The sequence below is a fragment of the Oryza sativa genome, chromosome 3 (genome assembly GCF_034140825.1).
Source record: "Oryza sativa Japonica Group chromosome 3, ASM3414082v1".
In the NCBI taxonomy this organism is placed as follows: Eukaryota; Viridiplantae; Streptophyta; class Magnoliopsida; order Poales; family Poaceae; genus Oryza; species Oryza sativa.
Genome location: NC_089037.1, coordinates 12,695,239 through 12,715,599, shown reverse-complemented (window position 1 = coordinate 12,715,599; position 20,361 = coordinate 12,695,239). Strand labels below are relative to the sequence as shown.

At 42.7% G+C, this 20,361-nt stretch overlaps 1 protein-coding gene and 1 pseudogene across 1 annotated transcript; one reads left to right on the top strand and one right to left on the bottom strand.

The window, feature by feature from the left end:
- Positions 1-6,859: 6,859 nt before the first annotated feature.
- LOC107276761 (RING-H2 finger protein ATL39) lies at positions 6,860-7,898 on the bottom strand. Its single transcript, XM_015774853.3, has one exon. It carries the CDS (start codon positions 7,614-7,616, stop codon positions 7,014-7,016), a length of 603 nt encoding a protein of 200 aa, XP_015630339.1. The 5' UTR covers positions 7,617-7,898; the 3' UTR covers positions 6,860-7,013.
- Positions 7,899-13,663: 5,765 nt separating this feature from the next.
- On the top strand, positions 13,664-17,400 carry LOC9268639 (uroporphyrinogen decarboxylase 2, chloroplastic-like; annotated as a pseudogene).
- The last annotated feature ends 2,961 nt before the right edge of the window (positions 17,401-20,361 follow it).

The window sequence follows — 20,361 nt, the reverse complement described above, 5'->3', positions numbered from 1 at the left end:
TGAGTTCAAGGATTGGTAAGGGATAATATTTTTCTTTTTTTTCATATTGATTTGCTATAGTTGCCAGAAATTAATATGCCTCTACAAAGTACCTCTATTTGCATTGAGACATCTTATAAAATGCCTTTCGTAGAGACAATACACCAAAAGGCACTTATGAGACACTTTTTAAAATGTCTCTATAACACTATAAAGGCATTTTAAAAATGTCTCTATAGTAGTAGGAAAATGTCTCTATAAGATATATTTGTTGTACTAGCTAGTAGGTTTATGGTGCCCATCGGAAATAGGCATGGGTATTACATTTTTTTCTCGGGCATAGGTCTAGCTAGTGGAATTGGGACATGCATGTTCTTGTGCTGCTTGAGCCTGACACGATACATTACTATCCATGTTCCTGTTTTGCTCGAGCCTGACCCGTTATCATCCTTGGCTTTTCTATAAACTTAGTAAAACCCTTTTTTTTACTTAGAATAAAACCAAAACATACAATGTGAAATAGAGAAAGTATTTGACAAGTACAAAGTTACTTCAAAACAGCTACAAAATTTTATGGCTTTGATTTATAAACTTTTAGACAATAGAAATATTTCTTCTGGCGGCTGCACCAACTAAGATATGAATAGAGTCATGCGCCTATTACGTCCACCAGACCACCACCACACACATAAGTGACGCTTCCTCGGCATGCTTATATACACACACGTTGCAAACTCACCTTTATGAATATATACACACCGCACACGGCACATCATATTTCTACAAGGTATAGGCACAGTCATCTTAAATTAATAAAGTGATAATAAATACCTTGTTGTCGATGGGTACGTCGTTTACCATTGAAAAAATATTTTTTTCTTTTAGCAAACATACAAAGGCCTGCTAAGTCTTTCCCGCTATGAAATTATGTGGGAACGGGATTACACTCTAGCGGATACAATTAAATCCGCCTGGGAGAAGGAACTTTAAGCCAGAGATCTAGGCGAGGTAACGTCGAAGCTGTCCAAAGTGATGGCTGCTCTGCGAGAATGGAGCATCAATGTGTTTGGTTCAGTTACTCAAGAGTTAAAAGAGATTAAGGCTAAAGTGGAAGAACTGTCAATAGCGGACCCCTTGTTGCATAATGCAGAAATTAGAATGTTATATGCGAGAATGGATGAGCTGCTCTACCGAGAGGAAATAATGTGGCTTCAAAGATCCCGGGTGGCCTGGCTGAAGGAGGGAGATCGTAACACAAAGTTTTTCCATCGCCAGGCGGCTTGGCGATCGAAGAAAAACAAGATCACCCGGCTGAAAGCTGAGGACAGTCGGTTTGTAGAAAATAAAGAAGAAATGGAGCATATGGCGCGTGAGTTCTTTCAAACTCTCTATCTGAAGGACAACTCGGTGGATCCTAGAGAACTGATTGATGCCCTAACTCCCCGAGTGGATGACGGTATGAATGCAGGCTTATGCAAACCTTTTTCATATGATGAAATTGCAGATGCTCTTTTCCAAATAGGGCCGCTGAAAGCTCCGGGACCCGATGGCTTTCCGGCAAGATTTTTCCAGCGCAATTGGGCGGTCCTGAAAAAGGAAGTCACGACTGCGGTTCGGAATTTTTTCCTGCAAGGAGTTATGCTGGCAGGGGTAAATGACACCTCAATTGTTTTGATCCCGAAAGTCTCCAAGCCGGAACAGTTGAAGGAGTTCCGTCCGATTAGCTTATGCAATGTCATCTATAAAGTTGTTTCAAAGTGTATGGTTAACAGACTAAGGCCTATACTTAAGGATATCATCTCGGTCACCCAAAGCGCGTTCATTCCTGAGAGGTTGATAACGGATAATGCCCTGATAGCTTTCGAGTGTATCCATCACATTCAGAAAGAGACCTCGGCCGGTAAGCAGTTCTGCGCCTATAAATTGGATCTGGCTAAAGCATATGACCGAGTCGATTGGGACTTTCTGAGAGGTGCTCTAACTAAGGTTGGGTTCTGCTCAACATGGGTGGAATGGGTTATGGCTTGTGTTACCACCGTCAAATACTCGGTATCTTTTAATGGGAACCTGCTGGAACCGTTCTCGCCGAGTCGGGGCCTGAGGCAGGGCGACCCTTTGTCGCCGTATCTGTTTTTGTTCGTGGCAGATGGGCTCTCCACTATTCTGAGTCAAGATGTGCAGGCAGGACGGCTGGAAGAACTGAAAGTCTGCCGGCGTGCTCCAGGGGTTTCTCACCTCCTATTTGCAGATGACAGTCTTTTGTTTTTTAGAGCATGCCCTCAACAAGCCTCAGTTGTCCGACAAGCGCTTGCCCTGTACCAGCGGTGTACTGGACAGCTTTTAAGCTCGTCAAAATGCTCCCTGCTGGCCAGCGCCCATTGCCCGACAGATGTGTTGGAGGACATTAAAATTGTCTTGCAAGTAGAAACATCAACTTTTGAGAGCAAGTATCTGGGTTTGCCAACTCCGGAGGGTAGGATGTCAGCTGAGAGGTTTAAAGCTATCAAGGAACGACTGGTGAAGAGGTTAAACAGCTGGGTCGAGAAGTTTATGTCGTTGGGTGCGAAAGACACTCTCATTAAATCAGTTGCGCAGGCCATCCCAACTTATGTGTTGGGTCTCTTCCGGTTGCCGGTTTCGACCTGCGAGGCCTACACCAAATTGATAAGAGACTTCTGGTGGGGAGATGAGGAGAACAAACGCAAGATTCACTGGACAGCCTGGGATATCATTACTCGCCCTAAAGGTTTGGGTGGGTTGGGCTTTAGAGACCTCAAACTCTTTAACCAGGCCTTGCTGGGGAAACAGGCATGGAGGCTAATTCAATTCCCTGGCAGCTTATGTGCGCGTATTCTTAAGGCCAAGTATTTTCCCAACTGTGAATTAGTGGATGCAGTTTTCCCTGGTGATACCTCGCCTACATGGAAAGGTATAGAATATGGATTGGAGCTTCTGAAAAAAGGCCTAGTTTGGCGCATTTGTGATGGGAATAAGGTTAAGATTTGGAGAGATCAATGGGTTCAGAGGGAATCGTCTTTTAACCTAATTGGGAAGAAAAATCGCTGCCGTCTCCGTTGGGTATCCCAACTGATAAGACAGGAGGACAAGAGCTGGAACGAAGATCTGATCAGGCATGTGTGCCACCCTATTGATGCGGCGGAAATCCTAAAGATTAAGCTCCCACAATTTCCTGCTGAAGATTTTCTCGCCTGGCATTTCGGGAAGTCGGGAGTCTACACTGTGCGAAGTGGTTATCGTTTAGCTATGAAAGCCCAGCTAGGCAATGACGCGAGCTCATCCAGTAACTCTCTAAATGGTGAACGTTGCATATGGCGCGACTTTTGGAAGATCCCAGCACCGCCTAAGGTGAAGATTTTTGCCTGGCGATTGGCTACGAACGGATTAGCTACTCAGGAGAACCGGAGGAAGAGCAAATTGGTGATAGATGATACGTGCCGCATCAGTGGTTCTGAACAGGAAAATGCATTCCACGCCGTGGTATCTTGTCCTAAGTCTGTGGCTCTACGACAGGAGATCGGCCAGACCTGGAACACGCCTGATGACACCTTGCTTCGGTATGATGGACCGGATTGGTTGCTGCTGCTCCTCCTGGACAAATTGAGTGGGGAGGATAGAGTTAAATTTCTTCTGGTCCTGTGGCGTTCCTGGCATTTGAGGAATGATTCGTTGTTTGGGCAGGGTAAGGCGTCAGTTCGGAGCTCGGTCCTGTTTCTTCAAAGTTTCTGGGAAACTCTTTCCCAAATTAAGGTTGGTGGTGCAGTGGATGTGAAGGGGAAATCTCCTGTGGGGGTGCATAATAAGTTGATCTGTTCCATTGAAAGATATGGATTTTGATTTAATGAAGAATCGATGGAAGGCGCCACCGGTGGGATGGGTTAAAATAAATGTTGATGGGGAGAAGCGGGGGCTGGCGTTGTTATCAGGGACCATCTGGGGAGTGTCCTGCTATCTTCTTGGAAAGAGGAGGCAGAAGCAACTGCGTGTATGGAAGGGATCCGACTCGCGGCGGAATGGGTAAAGCTTCCAGCTATTCTGGAGACCGACTACGCCAATATTGGTCTCGCCTTGGAAACTATGGCGACCGATAGATCCTCGCTTTGGCATATTATGCGGGATGTTAAAAGTGCTTTCGCCCTGTTACCGGGGGTTCAGATTAGTAGGGTTAAAAGGGGAGCTAATGGAGTTGCGCACAGCCTAGCTCCAGAGTGTGTGTCTGAGCTTATTGCTCTAGATTGTACTTGTCCCTCTCATAATAGTTAATAAAGCTCCCTTTTCCCTCGCAAAAAAGAAAACAGACAAAGGCCAACACAGTCCATCTCAACATTTCCATTAATCATTTTGGCTTTGGAAGTCATACCTTTGGTTTTCTCTCGGCATTATACCTTTAGTTTAGTAGTAAAACTTTGCCCAAAAAAAGAAGTCAACGCTTGCTAGCTAGCTATAGCAATTAATTGATCAAATATTTGGTATAGATAGATGCTATTGTCATATTTTTCCTACTACAATCAAACATAACATATTAGCCAATCAATTAAGTTAATATACTAAAGCATTGGCCCGTTAATAACTTGATAACAGATTACAAGATCTTAGGCCGGTGCAGGTGTGTACCTATGTTGATCTATCTTTATATCTACTATTATAAAAATTAAAGATATTTTTGTTAGTATTTTTGTAAGTCATTCTTGTATGATTTGATTTTTAAGTTTGTTCGTTTTTGAAAATACATATATGTATTTGAGTAAGTTTTTAAGTTCGTTCGCTTTTAGAAATACAGTAAAATTGATATAAGAAATATCTTTAAAAAACTTGCATACTAACTTAAGATGATCGGACTCCTAATTACAGCTCATGATTTTCTAAAAAAATATATATATCCGAGCGAATTCCTACAGTGAATTTCACCTTAACTAAATCGTATAACAATAATAAGATTAAAATATTCTTCACCTGTTGCAACGCACGGGCATTTTTTCTAGTATATAAAAAATGTCGGATTTCTATCATTGTCTTAGAAATATTATAACATATTTTGGTTTAAGCTTAGTAGTTTTTTTTTAAAGAAAAAGAGCACAAAACAAGGGCTATTATATGTACTAATATTTGACTAGGCGGCAAAAGAATACTACTTGTAGAACAATTAATACGTCCTACGAAATGAGCATAACTTAACAGGTTAGGTTACTTGTGGTGGAACTAGTCCACCCAAGTTCAAAATCTAGATTTGACATGGGTGTTCGTATTTACGTCCATAGTGACTTCGTTAATCTTAAAATATGACTACCTAGTCTTGCCTTATTTTTTTTGACCGGGGAAGTGGTTATAGCCTTATAGGTGATGACTTTTTTAATCTTAAGATATGACGGCACAATCTTTCAGAGGTAGTCATATGGGTAACGTATCGATGTCCGTAGTGACTTTGTCAATCTCAAAATATGATGGCCTGGTTTTTTGGAGATGCTCATAGGAATAAGATGTACGTCTGTTCATAGAGGCGAGGGTAAGTGTATCGTCTGCGTTTATACGGTGTTTCTTTTATAAAAAAAAACAGTACGCTCTACTCCCTAGTCCCTACCCCGAATAGGCCGGTTATGTAATCTGATTAATTGGTAGTACAAAAAAACTTTCCTTCTTAAGCGTTGACACCAAAACATATAAGCATATATATATATACTGAATTCAAGTAGTACTATGAGAATAAGTTAATTAAGACCTTGGCCATTGTAAGCTTCCTAGCTGTATTAGTTTACGCTTTTAGAACCGATCAACTCACGCTAACCAAGCTGCGATTGTTGGATCTGCGATTGTTTTAGATTTCATACTGCCACTTGTCGTTAGCAACTGGAAATATATATTGCATTATCTCATGATTTGACATAGCGTGGACTTTGCTGCATTCAACTGAGGCCCTGTTTAGTTAAAAAAAAAACATTTCACCCATCACATCGAATGTTTAGACACATGCATAGAGTATTAAATGTGGAAAAAAAAAAGCCAATTACACAGTTTGCGTGTAAATTGCGAGACGAATCTTTTAAGCCTAATTGTGACATGATTTGACAATGTGGTGCTACAGTAAATATTTGCTAATGACAGATTAATTATGCTTAATAAAATCGTCTTGCAGTTTTTTGGTGAAATTTGTAATTTATTTTGTTATTAGACAACGTTTAATATTTTAAATGTGTGACCGTATATCTGATGTGACACCTCAAAACAAATTTTTTTTTGCCAACTAAACCGGGTATGAGCATTTACAGACTATTATGCTACCAAGAATTGCCAGTTGCTGAATTTTGTTTTGTTTGATGGTCGAAGTGCCAAAAAATCTCATGCTGCTCGCACGTTGCCAAATAATTTTGTAGTGTTTAACATGAAAGATTAGTTGTTTTATGTCATCTCAGTTATTTTTTGTTGGTTCATAGCACTGACGAAAGATTGTTACTCAAGTATTAAAAGAGGCTGCATGTATAACACTGTTCTATCATTGGGTGGCCGCCGGGCTGGCAAGAACAAGCCGGCTGATGTGGTTGCCATATGTGGAGTAAATTAATTTAAGTGTGCACTTCAGAGTGATTTTCTTTTGTCATTAGCAGATCTAGCGATTAACAAACACTGCAAACTACAGCTAGTACACCTTTCTTTTGACTGCTTGGTGTGCATTTGATCAATGGATTTATTCAGCAACTGTATAATTTCTGTTGAAGTACATGTCAGAGTTCATAATATACGAACTGAAGTGTTGACGATTAAATTACTAAGAGCCTGGCTAGCTTGGGCAATTTGAAAAGATCGTAACAATAGGGTGTTCAATAGCCAGTGCAGAAGTTTGGGCGAGGTGGCTCGCGACGCAGCGAAAGAGATATAGACCATGTGATTTTTCCCCCATCACATCGAAAGATGAATTGAGTAGCATTTCCAACAAGCATATGCATGCATGCAGTTCTTGAACACTATTGGCTAGTGCATCATGTACATGTGTTCATCTCACATTCTTCACTAATTATTAATTACTACACGTCTTGCTGCACAACCGCTACCTTGGTGTCGCCCTCGCCGCCGGAGTCGCCGTCCGCGGCGGCGACGGCGGCGCGGCAGAGCGGGCATGTGGCGTGCGACCGGAACCACTTGTCGACGCACTCGGCGTGGAAGCGGTGCCCGCACCTGGGCAGGAGACGGCCGGTGTCGCCGTCCCTGAGCTCGCCTATGCACACCGCGCACTCCTCCGCCTTGGCGCCGCCGTCCGCCGCCGCCGACGCGCCGTGCACGTACACCGGCAGCGCCATGAGGTCCTCTCTCCCCAGGCCGCCGCCCGCCCGAGGCGACGCGCACGGCGAGCTCCCGGCGGAGGACGACTCTCCGTCCGCATCGGCGGCGGCGGAGGCCGCCGCGCCGCCGGCTCGATCTCTACCCCCGAAGAAGAAGAGCCGCCAGACGATGACGGCGACGAAGAGCACCGCCACCACGACGTTGCCGGCGATGGCCACCTTCATGGCGGCCGGCCCGTGCAGGCCCCGCCGCGGCAAATGCGGCGCCTGAGTAGCCGCGGCGCCGGCCGCCGCAGGTGGCGGCGGCGCCGCGGTGTCCGACGACGTGACGAGGCATCGCCTGGCCATTGATCGATGCTGCGCTATTGTACCTTGTCACTTCCGGCGATGAACGCGTTGGATGCACAACTTTTAATTGTCAACAAGAAGAAGGAGATTGATGTGGTATATGTTCATCTGGATCCGGTGGCGACTGGCGAGGAGCACGAGCATGCACATCGCGATCACCGTTGGAGAAATAAACGCTCTTCAAAAGTTGTTAGTATTTTTTTTAGAGTCAAAGGAGGTTTGGTTTTAGTTAAATAAACGTCGCTGTGTGAATGTATCTTATTTACCCCATTTTAATACTCCCTCCGTCTCTAAATATTTGGCGTCGTTAACTTTTTTAAACATGTTTAACCGTTCATCTTATTAAAATCAACGGCGTCAAATATTTAGAAACGGATGGAGTAGAAGAATAGAAAAATAAAACACAAAGATGCATATATAAGAGTGATTACAGTTTAGACGACGATCGATCTCTGATTACCAAAATTTTAATTTGTACTACCGTGTGCATTCAACTTTTCACTTTGGACTAAATAAATGTTATCTTTGTGTTACGGTGGACCACCCCAACTCTCATATATATCCACCCACATCTAGCTAGCTCATCATATATCAAAGATGGGGTCTATATTCAACTTTATGAGTTCATCGACGTGCAATAGCTGATATAATCGAGGTCATTGATATACTTGAAAAGAAGATTGAGGTAGTCCAAAGTGCAAAAATAGGTAAATTACCTAGTTTAAAATAAAAAAATATTAATTAAGAAATGGTTCAAAACGAAACTTCGGTAACAATAAAGTAACCCCACCCTCCAATTTACTCTGGATGTAATAGAACTATAAACACATGGGCTAAATAAACCATCATTCCGATAGTTTTCTTGTGTTTTTTATTTATACCATTAATTTGAGGTGTTAGTGTACTCAAATCCTATGTTTTTCCTATCTCCGTATTAAAAACCTAATGTTTCCAAGGAGCCATGAATTGAGCCTAGAGTTCACTTTTAGACCGGCCAAATGGAGTATAAGATTAGCCTCCAAACCGAAGGCCCGGCTGATTTGATGCTTATATTGTATAGGGGCATGCGGGCCGTAGGGCTTTGACGGAATTTAACTAGGACTATGAATTTAAATTAGGAGTAAAATATACACTGATAGTCATTAAGATAGTAACATGATTAAGCCCCTTAATCATTAACACCATAAATATCCAAAGGTACCAGATAGAGCTTTTGGATGATGACATGGACCGCGAGATACAACCGGGGAGTGGCTCCCCTCCCCGCTCCCACACAGATAATCCTTACGAGGTCTTCATCGCCGCTTAAAACAATATTTACACTTTATATTAGTATATCAACTTATATCTACTTATTCTTGATAAAAGTACAAGAGTATTAAACTTGTACCCCTATGAGAATCACCGCGGGGGGTGGACACGAGGAATATAGGACCATCCCTGCCCCCGCGAAAACCGATGGGGACACGTCTCTTATCATTTAGAGGTTCCCATGGAGAACCAATTCTAACCAATTCTAATCATTCCCGTCTCCAAATACTACCTCCGTCCCATAAAAATTGCATTTCTAGCTAATTTAGGATAAAATAGTAGGATTAAAAAATGACCACAATAACCTTATTTAATGAACCCACTGCATGCACACATTCCATATATACAAATGATTAAAAGGAAGTTTGAGAGAATTAACCCATATAATTAGCATACTTAATAAAATTACAAGCATTAGCAGCCCAAATTATGTGGGATGGAAGGAAACTTATATAGATGAATCAATTGGTTGGGCCCCACATGGCTAGAAATACAATTTTTGTGGGACAAAGCCTTGGAGCTAGAAATACAATTTTTATGGGACGAAGGGAGTAAGTGAATTTCCCTAAGTGAAACGGGAAACAGGGCCCATTACCATCTCTAGCTGCTACTTAGATAAATCCCTCATCGCCAATATATTATACTCTTAAATTAGTATGAGAGGTAGTATGGCATTTCCTTTGTCATAAAATAAAGCAATCATCTAGATAGTTCTACGTATCTAGAGGTTATGTCTAATTCAGTGCTATGTTACTTTAAAAAGAGTAAATAGTCCAATTTATAGTCTGTTCTCTAAAAATTAATTGACTACTCTAGAATTACACATGCTCATAAGTTCATATATATTGATTATATCATGACAAATTTTATGAAACTGAAATATATACACATGTAAGTAAAGTATATTATCTTGTCCTAAAATATACCCTCCGTCCGTCCGATACACTAGGTTAGACGGAGGGAATATGATATATATGATCCAAATTAAATCGTGGAAGAACATACAGTCATGACTCATCTGTTCCTTTTCGTTTTTGTCACATACTTGCGCCTAATTCTCGAGTAAGACATGGGAAAAAAAATATTTGTCACATACTTTCCGTTTTTGTCACATACCAAAGAGGAAAAAAAAATATTTGACTAGCTAGTACCTACTGTGAAGAGAGTAAACACGGAACACACCGTCATTGACATGGTAAAACTGGCTATTCGCTCCAAGATAAGAGAAGGTAATTCCATTCCAACTTCCATGATAGGAATTTGAATTCCCCAACACAAAATATTTATCGCTTACGCCTAGGGGTGAAATCGGGTCGGGTTCGGTCGGATCTCACTCTTCCCATATCCTAACCCACATTTTATAATCGGAATCGGGTTGGATACGGATAGTATCGAATACGGATACAAGCACGGATAATATCGGACACAAATATGAGACGAATACGTACCTAGACGGATACGACCACTATCGGTTATGAATATCTTTTTGGATATCACGTCAAAGCAACGATCATCTATACTATATAGACAATAGCTATATATTCAACCATCCCCATATATCCATAATGTGACTATATTATTAGGGTTTAAGATATACGAGCAATACGACAAGGAACAATCGATTTTTAACTGGAAAAATTGAAAGTTTGGTTGAAATTGAAACGATGCGATGGAAAAGTTAGAAGTTTGTGTATGTAGTAAAGTTTTATATGATAGAAAATTTGGAAGTTTAAAAAAAAAGTTTGGAACTAAACTTGGCCTGACTTGTGATGAGCTGCTGACTTCCTGTTCCTGAAGAGATGAGGATCGGCTGGCAACAAAGGCATGTAGCGGCGGTGGCCACGGCTCAACGGATGCAGCAGGTGGCGGTGCGACGGGTGCTGCACCGCAGCACCGGTGGCGCTCGTAGTCTCGGCGTCATTGCTTAGTGGGATTAGTGAACACTGAACAGTAATTAGTATTTTTAGTTGTTGGGTTGTTAAGCATGGTTTACTGGTTGATGGTGGTCATCGTACTAGTAGGCCTTTTGGCCACTAGTGCTTTATTGGGCTAGGCATGTTATCCGGGTATTATCCGGATATTTAACCGGGTAATACCCGTATTTTTACCGGATAATCCGTATCCGTCGGATACCGTCCTCCCGAACCCGATCTCATATCCGATAGGAAATACCCGTATTCGAACCCGCTACCCGTAGAAACTTCCGGGTACCCGAATTTTTTACCCGAAATTGTCCCGAAATAATACGGCCGGGCGGGCGGGCGGGAAATACCCGCCCCGTTTTCACCATCAAGAACCGATGGAGACCGTGGTGGGCACTGCAGGCCGGTTGCAACCGGCTAGCTGCAGTCTACGATGCCAATTTGGCGAAATTTATTCGAGCAGGCGAGAGCAAAGTGCGCTGCCACTTGGGTGAATCTAGTGGCTATATATCTACAAACCGGTGGTTTTGTTTGTAATCCCTCGATTAGGACCTCCCAGCAAAATAATTGAAACGAGAAAATGACGTTTTTTATGCGAGAAAATGGTGCTCTTGCGCGGTCCTGCCCACTTGAGCCGTGTAAATATATTACGTTACAAATTCCACTTGCCCAAAAGATTACGATTATTTTTTTATAAGAATTAATAGTACTTGAGTTAGATATAATCAGTAAATAACTAAATATAATAAAAACGAGCCCACCTCTACACTGGGGCACCAAGGAAAATTAGACATACCCAACTTTGAGATTTACTAATTTCAGCTTTATATATGTAGCATTATTATTTTTTATTTAGAGATGAGTTAATGTCTTATAGGGCACATTCTAAACAACTAATCGGAGATATATATATTATTTGTGCCACACTTTCAATAGTATGGGTTGGCAAAATATTTTATATATCAACATTGTTTAGACAACTTTTTAAAAGTTATTTATCACCTTTTAATATTTAATTGGCAAAGCGTCCATGCATTACAACGAGAAACTAAAATTAAAATGTACATCATATGATTATGGTACAATTTCCATGATCTGAATTACTAGCATTTTGTATTTCATATTTCTTTGTAAAACCCTTACATATTTTGTAGAATGTTGCAAGAGCAACTACAGTAGAAAAAAAATTATCCTGGGTGCCGGCCCAGCTAGCCCGTTTGCCCCGCAGCCCAGACATGGAGACACCTGATCCTGAAATCAACGTGGGCCCCCAATGGCCCCAATCCGCTCGCGTGCGGAATAAGTTCACTTGGTGACCCTCAAAAGTGAACGAAATCTAATCCGTGACCCTAAACCACAAAACCGGATATCTTGACCCCCCAACTCTTAAAACCGGTGCAATTTGACTCCCTCGACGGTTTTGGAGGGCGGTTTCGCTGACGCCAGTCATCAAATAAATTAAAAAATAATGTGGGGCCCACCTGTCTGTGACTCCCCTCTTATATTCTCTTCGTTGGCAGCGGCGGCGACTGGCGGCAACGGGGCGCTGCGGAACCGGGGGCAGCGGTCGGTGGCTAGGATGGCAGCGGCTCGGCCACAGAGGCTCGCGGGTGGGAGGACGAGGGGAACGGCGGCGGAGGCTCGCGGCAGTGGGAGGACGAGTGGAGTGGCGCTGCGGCGGCGATGGCTGGTGGTGAGCTCCGATCGGGGCGCAGTGGAACGGGGACAACGAGCCAAGGAGGACGATGGCAATACAAATTTCCCTCCGCCTCCGAACCCCACCGCATACATGCTGCGCCATCCTGTTGCGGCGCCAGTGGGATGACGACGGGGAGCGGCGCTGAGGAGGCCGCCGGCGGCAAGCTTCATGGCTAGTGAGTTGGGAGGAGGAAGGAGAGCCTGGAGCAGGGGGCGGCATCCTCCTCGCCCGCCGCTTCGCCCCACTTCGGTCGATGGGAGAGGAGTCGGAGGTGGCGACGTCGGCGGCGAGGTCGACAGCGACACCGACGCAGCCTTGGGAGCAGCAGGTGCGCCAGCCTGCCCCCGTCACCGTCGTCCCCATCACAGCCGGCCCCGCCGCCCTAGAGCTTCCTCGCCGAGCTTCGTCCCGCTGCCGCCTCTCTCTCACCACCCCTTCATCTCTTCCCCCCGATCCCCAATCCTGCGGCGGCGGCGGATACCCCTACCTGCCGGCGCGCCGAGGGGAAAGCTGCACGAGGTGGTGTTGGAGGAGGAGGAGGCGAGCTCCACCGCCTCCGTCGAGTCCCGCTTTGTCCAGCCCACGAAGCTGGGTCCGAGCCTCGGCGTGCTTGCCGCCTCCTCGGGATTCTTCATCGGCGCAGGCGGCGCCGACACCAACAATGGCGAGAACCGGAGCAGCAGCAGCAGCCAGCAGATCCTCCATCGCCGCGAGCGCCCCGCGCCGGCACGACTCCTGGCCCTTCGCCGCGGCGGCAGGTGGTGATGCGGTCGGTCTAAGGGGAGAGAAATTAAGAGAGAGAGAGAGAAGGCAGAGAGCGAGGAGGAAGGAATGAGGAGAGGATGACATGGGGTCCCACGTGTCAGGAGCCCACATTTTTTTTTGTGTGGATGACAAATAGGTCCCACATCATGTTTTTAACTCTAATGCAACCTAAGCATCACGTCATCGTCACAAACCAAGTCAACACTGCCACGTAGACGTCACGTCAGCGAAACCGCTCTTCAAAACCGTCGAGGGAGTTAAATTGCACCGGTTTTAAGAGTTGGAGGGTAAGATATCCGGTTTTGTGGTTTAGATGACAGATTATATTCTGAGGGTCACCAAGTGAACTTATTCCCTCGCGTGCGCCGCGGCGGCGGCAGCAGCAGAAGCAGCTCGGATCCCTCCTGCAATGGCGACCGCGTGCCCGCCGCTGTCGCTGCAGCCGGCCTACCTCCCGGGGAGGTCCGCACGCGCGCGCCGCCCGCTGCCCGCCGTCCGCTGCAGCGCCGTCGGAGGTCAGCGCCTGCGTAAATCCACTGTATCGTTTGTTTGTTTGCACCAGCTTGAGGCGGAGTTTGATTGGTGATGGGTTGGGGATGGTCTCGCTCCGGGGGGTGGTTGTGTTTTTCAGAGGTTATGGCGGAAACGGCGGCGGTCGGGACGGTGGAGGAGCCGCTGCTGGTGAGCGCGATCGAAGGGGAGGAAGGTCGAGAGACCGCCGGTCTGGCTTATGAGGCAGGCCGGGAGGTACATGAAGGCAGGTTTACTCTAATTCTTCTTTTTTTCTCCCGCATTGCAGAGTAATTTGCATCCATATGTGCAATTAGAGGATCCAATTTGCTTGCAATTGTTATCGTGTTTCAAGTAAGATGTAAGATGTGGATCAAGATGCGGTAACTGCTAGAAATTCACAAACATCAACTTCCTGAAAAAATATACACGCAAACTTAGTGGCCATTCATAAGCTATCATATTATTGCTGCTTACTGGAACCTCCCTTATGCACAATTTTTTTTCTTGTACAGTCATGTTCATAGATTTGTTTTTTATGGGATAGAGGGAGTACTTAATAGCAAGCTCTAGTTGTTTGAATCGTGGCAGATGCCTCTTCTTTGAAGTAATACTTTGCTTTCGTGTTGCAATAATCCTATCAATCAGGACCCTTTTTCCTTATAAACTTCCTGCCGTGGTGATTTTTTTCAACAGAGCTATCAATTGCTCTGCGAGCGACATCCTTCATTCTGTGAAAGATCAGAACTTGTTGACCTTGTTGTTGAAATCTCTCTACAACCATGGAAGGTTTTCACGCCCGATGGAGTAAGCTGCAGATTTTGGCCCTTTCTGTATGTTGTTTTTAATTCCTCTTTTGTGGCTATCTAAGAAGCTTTTGCATGAAAAAAAGAAGCTTACGTAGATTTGAGATGTTGTTTTCCTATAATATCTAATGTTCTGTTATTGATGCTATTTCGTCTGATGCTGTTGTTTTTCATTTGATTTTGCCAGGCTATCCTGTTCTCAGATATCCTTACACCGCTTCCTCGGATGAACATACCTTTTGACATTGTGAAAGGAAAAGGTTCAGTGATATTTGATCCCTTGAGAACAGCAGCTGCTGTGAATGAGGTCAGAGAATTTGTTCCAGAGGAGTGGGTCCCGTATGTTGGGCAGGCTTTAAACATTTTGCGAGAAGAGGTTAGTACGACTTTCAGCATCCAAATATGGAGATTGGAAATAGATGGTCTGTTTGAGAGCATTGAATCGTAGAAGTAGCTGATCATTTATTTTCACTTTCTTTGTCAGCCTACACTCTAATTGATTAATTACCTTACAATGCTGATTTTTTGTCCTGTTTTCTCAAAACGGCATCACTTGGAGTTTGTCAGGTCAATATTGTAGATTAATCAAAACATGGCAATGTAATCACTGAAGCTTACAAAAGGGCTTATAGCTTAGTGGTTACAGTGCTCGAGCTTTAGGTCCTCGGCTCGACTCCCCACTGGAGCGAATTTCAGGCCTAGTTAAAAAAAGTCACTCGTTGGCCCCTCACAAAAACCCGTATTAAGAATCAACCTACGAAGGCAGGCCCTCATGTAGGAGGCATGGACCTCAAAGGACGGATTAAGGAGCGATCCATAGGGGGTGAATCTATGAGTGTAGGACTAGGGTTTGTGGCTTTTCTCGGTCAGTTTACTTGGGGCTTCTTCTTCTTAATGAAAAAGACTTGGGGAAAGTCATTCACTCATTCCCCTGTCGGTTGTGTTGAAGCTTGGAAGCTCATTTCCGTTCTTTTGGATTGTCTTCATGGCTTCACTGTTACTTGAAATTTGACATTTTATTGAAAAACTATATTTCTTTTTCTGATCCTTGATGTATTCATTCATGTGGTTAGCATCAAACTATTAGTCCATTACTGACTTTTAGATTTAGGGCTGATATATTCTGGAGAGTGGAGAGTGCAGGCCATCTTGCATAGAGTTAGAGGCTATAGCACAGCTGAAATTCCATGCCTCTATGACAACAGTGTTCCTCCATATTTTTGTTCTACGAGATATGAACTGCATACAATTTGAGGAGGTGGTGGTGGAGAGGGATGCCATTAGCAATTGAACAATTGTAATGCTTTTTCAAAGCACTTCCATTGTACTACTGTTGGATTTGGCGGCCCTGTGTACACAAAGTGAACAGTTGTCTGCAGTACAGTTGTAACTACTACCTCTGTCCCAGTTTAAGTGCAGTTGTGGATTTTCATGTTCAACGTTTGACCGTCCGTTTTATTTTAAAATTTTATGAAAAAAATAAAAAAAGTAACACATAAAGTATTATTCATGTTTCGAATAAAAATACTAATCATTTTTTTTTCAAATAATACGGGCGGTTAAATGTTGGACATAAATAGTGCAAAACTACGGTCTTTCTGGGACGGAGGTAGTAAGTTATTTAGTCAACTTGCAGAATTCCATAGACATATAGTCAACTAGAATCTATGATCATTCTTTGTGCTTTGTTTTTTGTTCATTTCAGGGGAGTGACACCCACTGTTTCCTTCTCAGATTAACAATGAAGCTACCGTGTTGAGTTTTGTTGGAGCTCCCTTTACGTTGGCATCCTATTGTGTTGAAGGAGGTTCATCAAAGAATTTTTCAAAGATTAAAAAAATGGCCTTGTCGGAACCAGAGGTATTGGACACAATCATATTGCTGATAAAAGAGTACATGAATTCTCTTTCACTATAGACAACTGTCTGTTGCTTCCTGACTGCTGCTTGTGTTCTTTTATATTGCCCTTCTTCCAATCGGATGGGCTACAGTGGGCTATTAGCTTCAGCCCAAGGCCCAGCAACATGAGTTACTACCAATTAATTACCAAGCTGACAATGGAGCACAAAGCTGTCCAAATTTTTGACTCATGGGCTACAAAACTCTGCCCGGTTGATTTTGAGTAATTTAGCTTGCCTTATCTGAAGCAGATTGTGGATAGTGTCAAAGAAACACATCCTGAATTGCCTCTGATATTATATGCAAGTGGATCTGGTGGACTGCTGGAGAGGCTTCCATTGACAGGTGTTGATGTTGTTAGCTTGGGGACGGTTGATATGGCTGAGGGGAGGAAAAGATTGGGATCTAACATAGCGGTTCAAGGGAATGTTGACCCTGGCGTTCTTTTTGGGTCCAAAGAGTTCATAAGCAACCGGATTTTTCACACTGCAGAAAGCTGGTAATAGTGGGCATGTATTGAACCTTGGCCATGGCACTAAGGTGGGCAAAAGGGATCAGATACTGAAACACCTAGGCTATTCGATGCATTCCTTTCTCCCTAGTCTCCACCGGCAAAAGTAGTAGATTCTGCTGCTTGAGGATAGATGAAGGAAGCCATATCTAGCGTAGAATACCTGAAGAGCACATCTTTTGTGATTTCTGTGTTTTGCTATCATTTTTTTTATCTTATTGTTAGTCTTGTAAGGTTATCACTTGAGGTGTAAGAAAGTGCCTACTTGTTTATATCAAGTATATATTCTAATTTCTAATCTTATCTGTAACCATGAGATTATAAATTTTTATTGGCGAGAAATAAATATTATATTTGAAAATGTGTTTTTTTTCTTTTTAAAAAAGCAGGTTGTAAGGTAACCCTCTTTTCTTGTTTTCGTTCTTCTGGCTAATTTTTATCTGTCCAATTTCTCCTGAAAAAAGATTGTTGTTAGCTCGTGAAGCTAGGCTACACGATTGACCTGATTAACTATAGTAGTCCATGCAATTTCCATTTTCTTTCATTGCCTTTCATTTGCTCTATAGTTCCAGTTATCCAACAGAAAGGGCTATGGATTTTCCATCACTGCGATTGACAACTCATTGAATTATATTGTTCATCAGTTCATGCTTAGCCTAATGCTGCTCAGTGCTCAATTAATTTTGGGCTTTACTTTGGCCGTGTTTATTTCACTCCCAACTTCCAACTTTTCATCACATCACATCACCTCCAAAACTTTCTTACCCACATAAACTTCCAAATTTTTTTCTAGACTACCAACTTTTCTTAAACTTTAAACTATTTTAAGGAACTAAACACAGCCTTTGGTGATACTGAGATGCAGGTGAAACGTCTGTTTCGCATTAGGCTGCGCTCGGCACTCTGGGTTCAGATCCTTTCTTTCGGGGATGCATTGCTATCCATACATAATACAAAAAAAAAAAAAAGAACTCATAGTTACAGTAGTAACTATTGTCATTCTACTAGTAGCCTATGTGATTTGAAAGGAACGAAACAATAAACTGTTCAATGGCGAAGCGAATGCAAGGTAACGCGCTTTGCATATAAAAAAAAATAGTTACACCGGTAAGCCTTTATAGTCTGGCTGAAAATCCAATGGAAATCGTCAAGTTACAGAAACATCATGCACATATTTACCATGATGTGTATAAACAGTGTAATTACAACCAAACGCATGATACCATAGTTCAATTCTTGCTTGTCTTTTCACTACAAGGCGTCTGAGTGATGGATTGTTGATCAACTAAATTAAGTACTATAAACACGCAGGACTCAGGATTGCACGAGCCTGCTCCTGTTAGGATAAGCTCAGATCAGCCTGAGAGCACAAAGGTCAAGCGAGAGCCAGCATTCTTTAGAGAAAAAGTGAAGACTAAACGATGTGAACCATCGTCTACAGTAATGACTAATGAGCACGGGTGCCAATTCTGGTAGGATAAGCTCTTGTTTTGCTTTTCATATTTTAGTCAGGTTATTATCTCAGCAACTTTGGTGGCACCCCGTTCAAGAATAGTTGCCTTCTATTTTAATTGAATATTTGCTTATTTTTTTTAAGTCGCACTACTTGCTTCGGATGAAAGCACTGACAATATTAAGTAATCATGTAAGAAGTGAGCATAACTTAACTGGTTAGATTTCTTACGGTGAAATCAGTCCACCCAAATTCAAATCATAGATTTGACATGGATGTTCATATTTACGGGTAATTATTCTTCCAGTGGGAGGCGACGTACCCGTTGACTTTATTAATTTTAAGATATGTCGGTCCAATTAATGTTTCGGGGGTGCTCATAAGAATAGGGTATGCGTATGTGTTTATAGAGGTAATGTTTCGGAGGTGCTCATAAGAATATGGTATGCGTATGTGTTTATATGGTGATTTTGTCAATCTCAAGATATGTCGACCCAATCTTTCAGGGTGACTTCATCAATTACAAGATATGCCGGTCCAATCTTTCGGAAGTGCTTATAGAGGTAAGGTGTACGTATGTGTTCATAGTAGCGAGTGTAAGCGCATTGTGATGATGTGATCGCTAACATTTATATTGTATTTCTTAAAAAAAACTGTATTATGTAATCGGGTGAATATTTTTTTAATATGTGCAGGACAGCATCAATACTATTAACTATTTTAGCTTAGACCAGTTTGGCACGGCTGTATTTCTTGATAAGCATCATACTCCATTAGTCAAGTATTAAGTCTACCGAGATGTACTTCTAACACCATTCTTATTTCAGCAAGGAAATTAATAAAAGTGCAAATTGAAAACAGCAGAGTCATGCTCGGCTCCTTGCCATGCTTATCCTTGACTCTGTATTTGTTCTTGTTGATAACAACTGATCAATTTATATTTAGGCCTTGGTTTGTTCTTGTTGTTGTTAGCGTTGGAGCCGAGGACCAAATTAATTGTTTTATGCCAGGCTGAAATCTTGATGCCTATCTGCATTTACAAAGGTGAAGCGATGCCTATACAACGTAAAGCAGAGAAGATATTTATCAGCTGGATTGCAAATTGGAGGGGTGATTTAGACAGGTGACATTCGAAAAAGAAACTCCAAGTTGTGTCAAACTTTGTTAGGTCCCATTTTGATTCTCTGTGTCTAGTGCGTGCTTAGCTATGAGCCTATGTGGATCAGTAAGTCCTTGCTGGAGAAAATGACATGGTCATTTTTAATCATCTGCCAGGCAGGCCAACTCGATCTACTTCACTGACGAACGTGAAAGCCTAAATAGGAGTAGTATGATGTAGTCTGAAACATTGCAGCATATCGTTTACCTTTTCTTGGTGGTTTAAGTTTTAAAATGAAATCTGGTTTAGTGCTCCTTATAACCGCAGGATTTTAAAAGAAAAAAACAAAGGATTTTAACAGCAATCACTTGATTTTGTGTTTCTTTTTTCTTTCTAAACGATAAAACTCATTACTGTGTCGGCTGGTAAAGGTCGAAGATATAGTTAGGGCTGTGTTCGGCACCCTTTATTGCTAACCCCTCTTCTTCGTTATCCGCACGTACACTTTTCAAATTGCTAAACGGCGTGTTTTTTAAAAAAGTTTCTATATGAAAGAAAGTTGCTTAAAAAATCAAATTAATCTATTTTTGAAAAAAAAGCTAATACTTAATTAATCACGCGCTAATGGACCGCTCCGTTTTAAGAGCCTGTTTGGTACAGCTCCAACTCCTAAATTTAGCTCTAGGAGTTAAGTTTGGAGTGGAGTTGCCTAAACTCAGCTCTACAACTCTAGTTCATTTTGTGAGAGAGCTCCACCCAGCTCTACTCTC

Bases quoted from the DNA above. Each gene is read 5' to 3' on its own strand.
- LOC107276761 (XM_015774853.3), bottom strand. From the start codon at position 7,616: ATGGCCAGGCGATGCCTCGTCACGTCGTCGGACACCGCGGCGCCGCCG.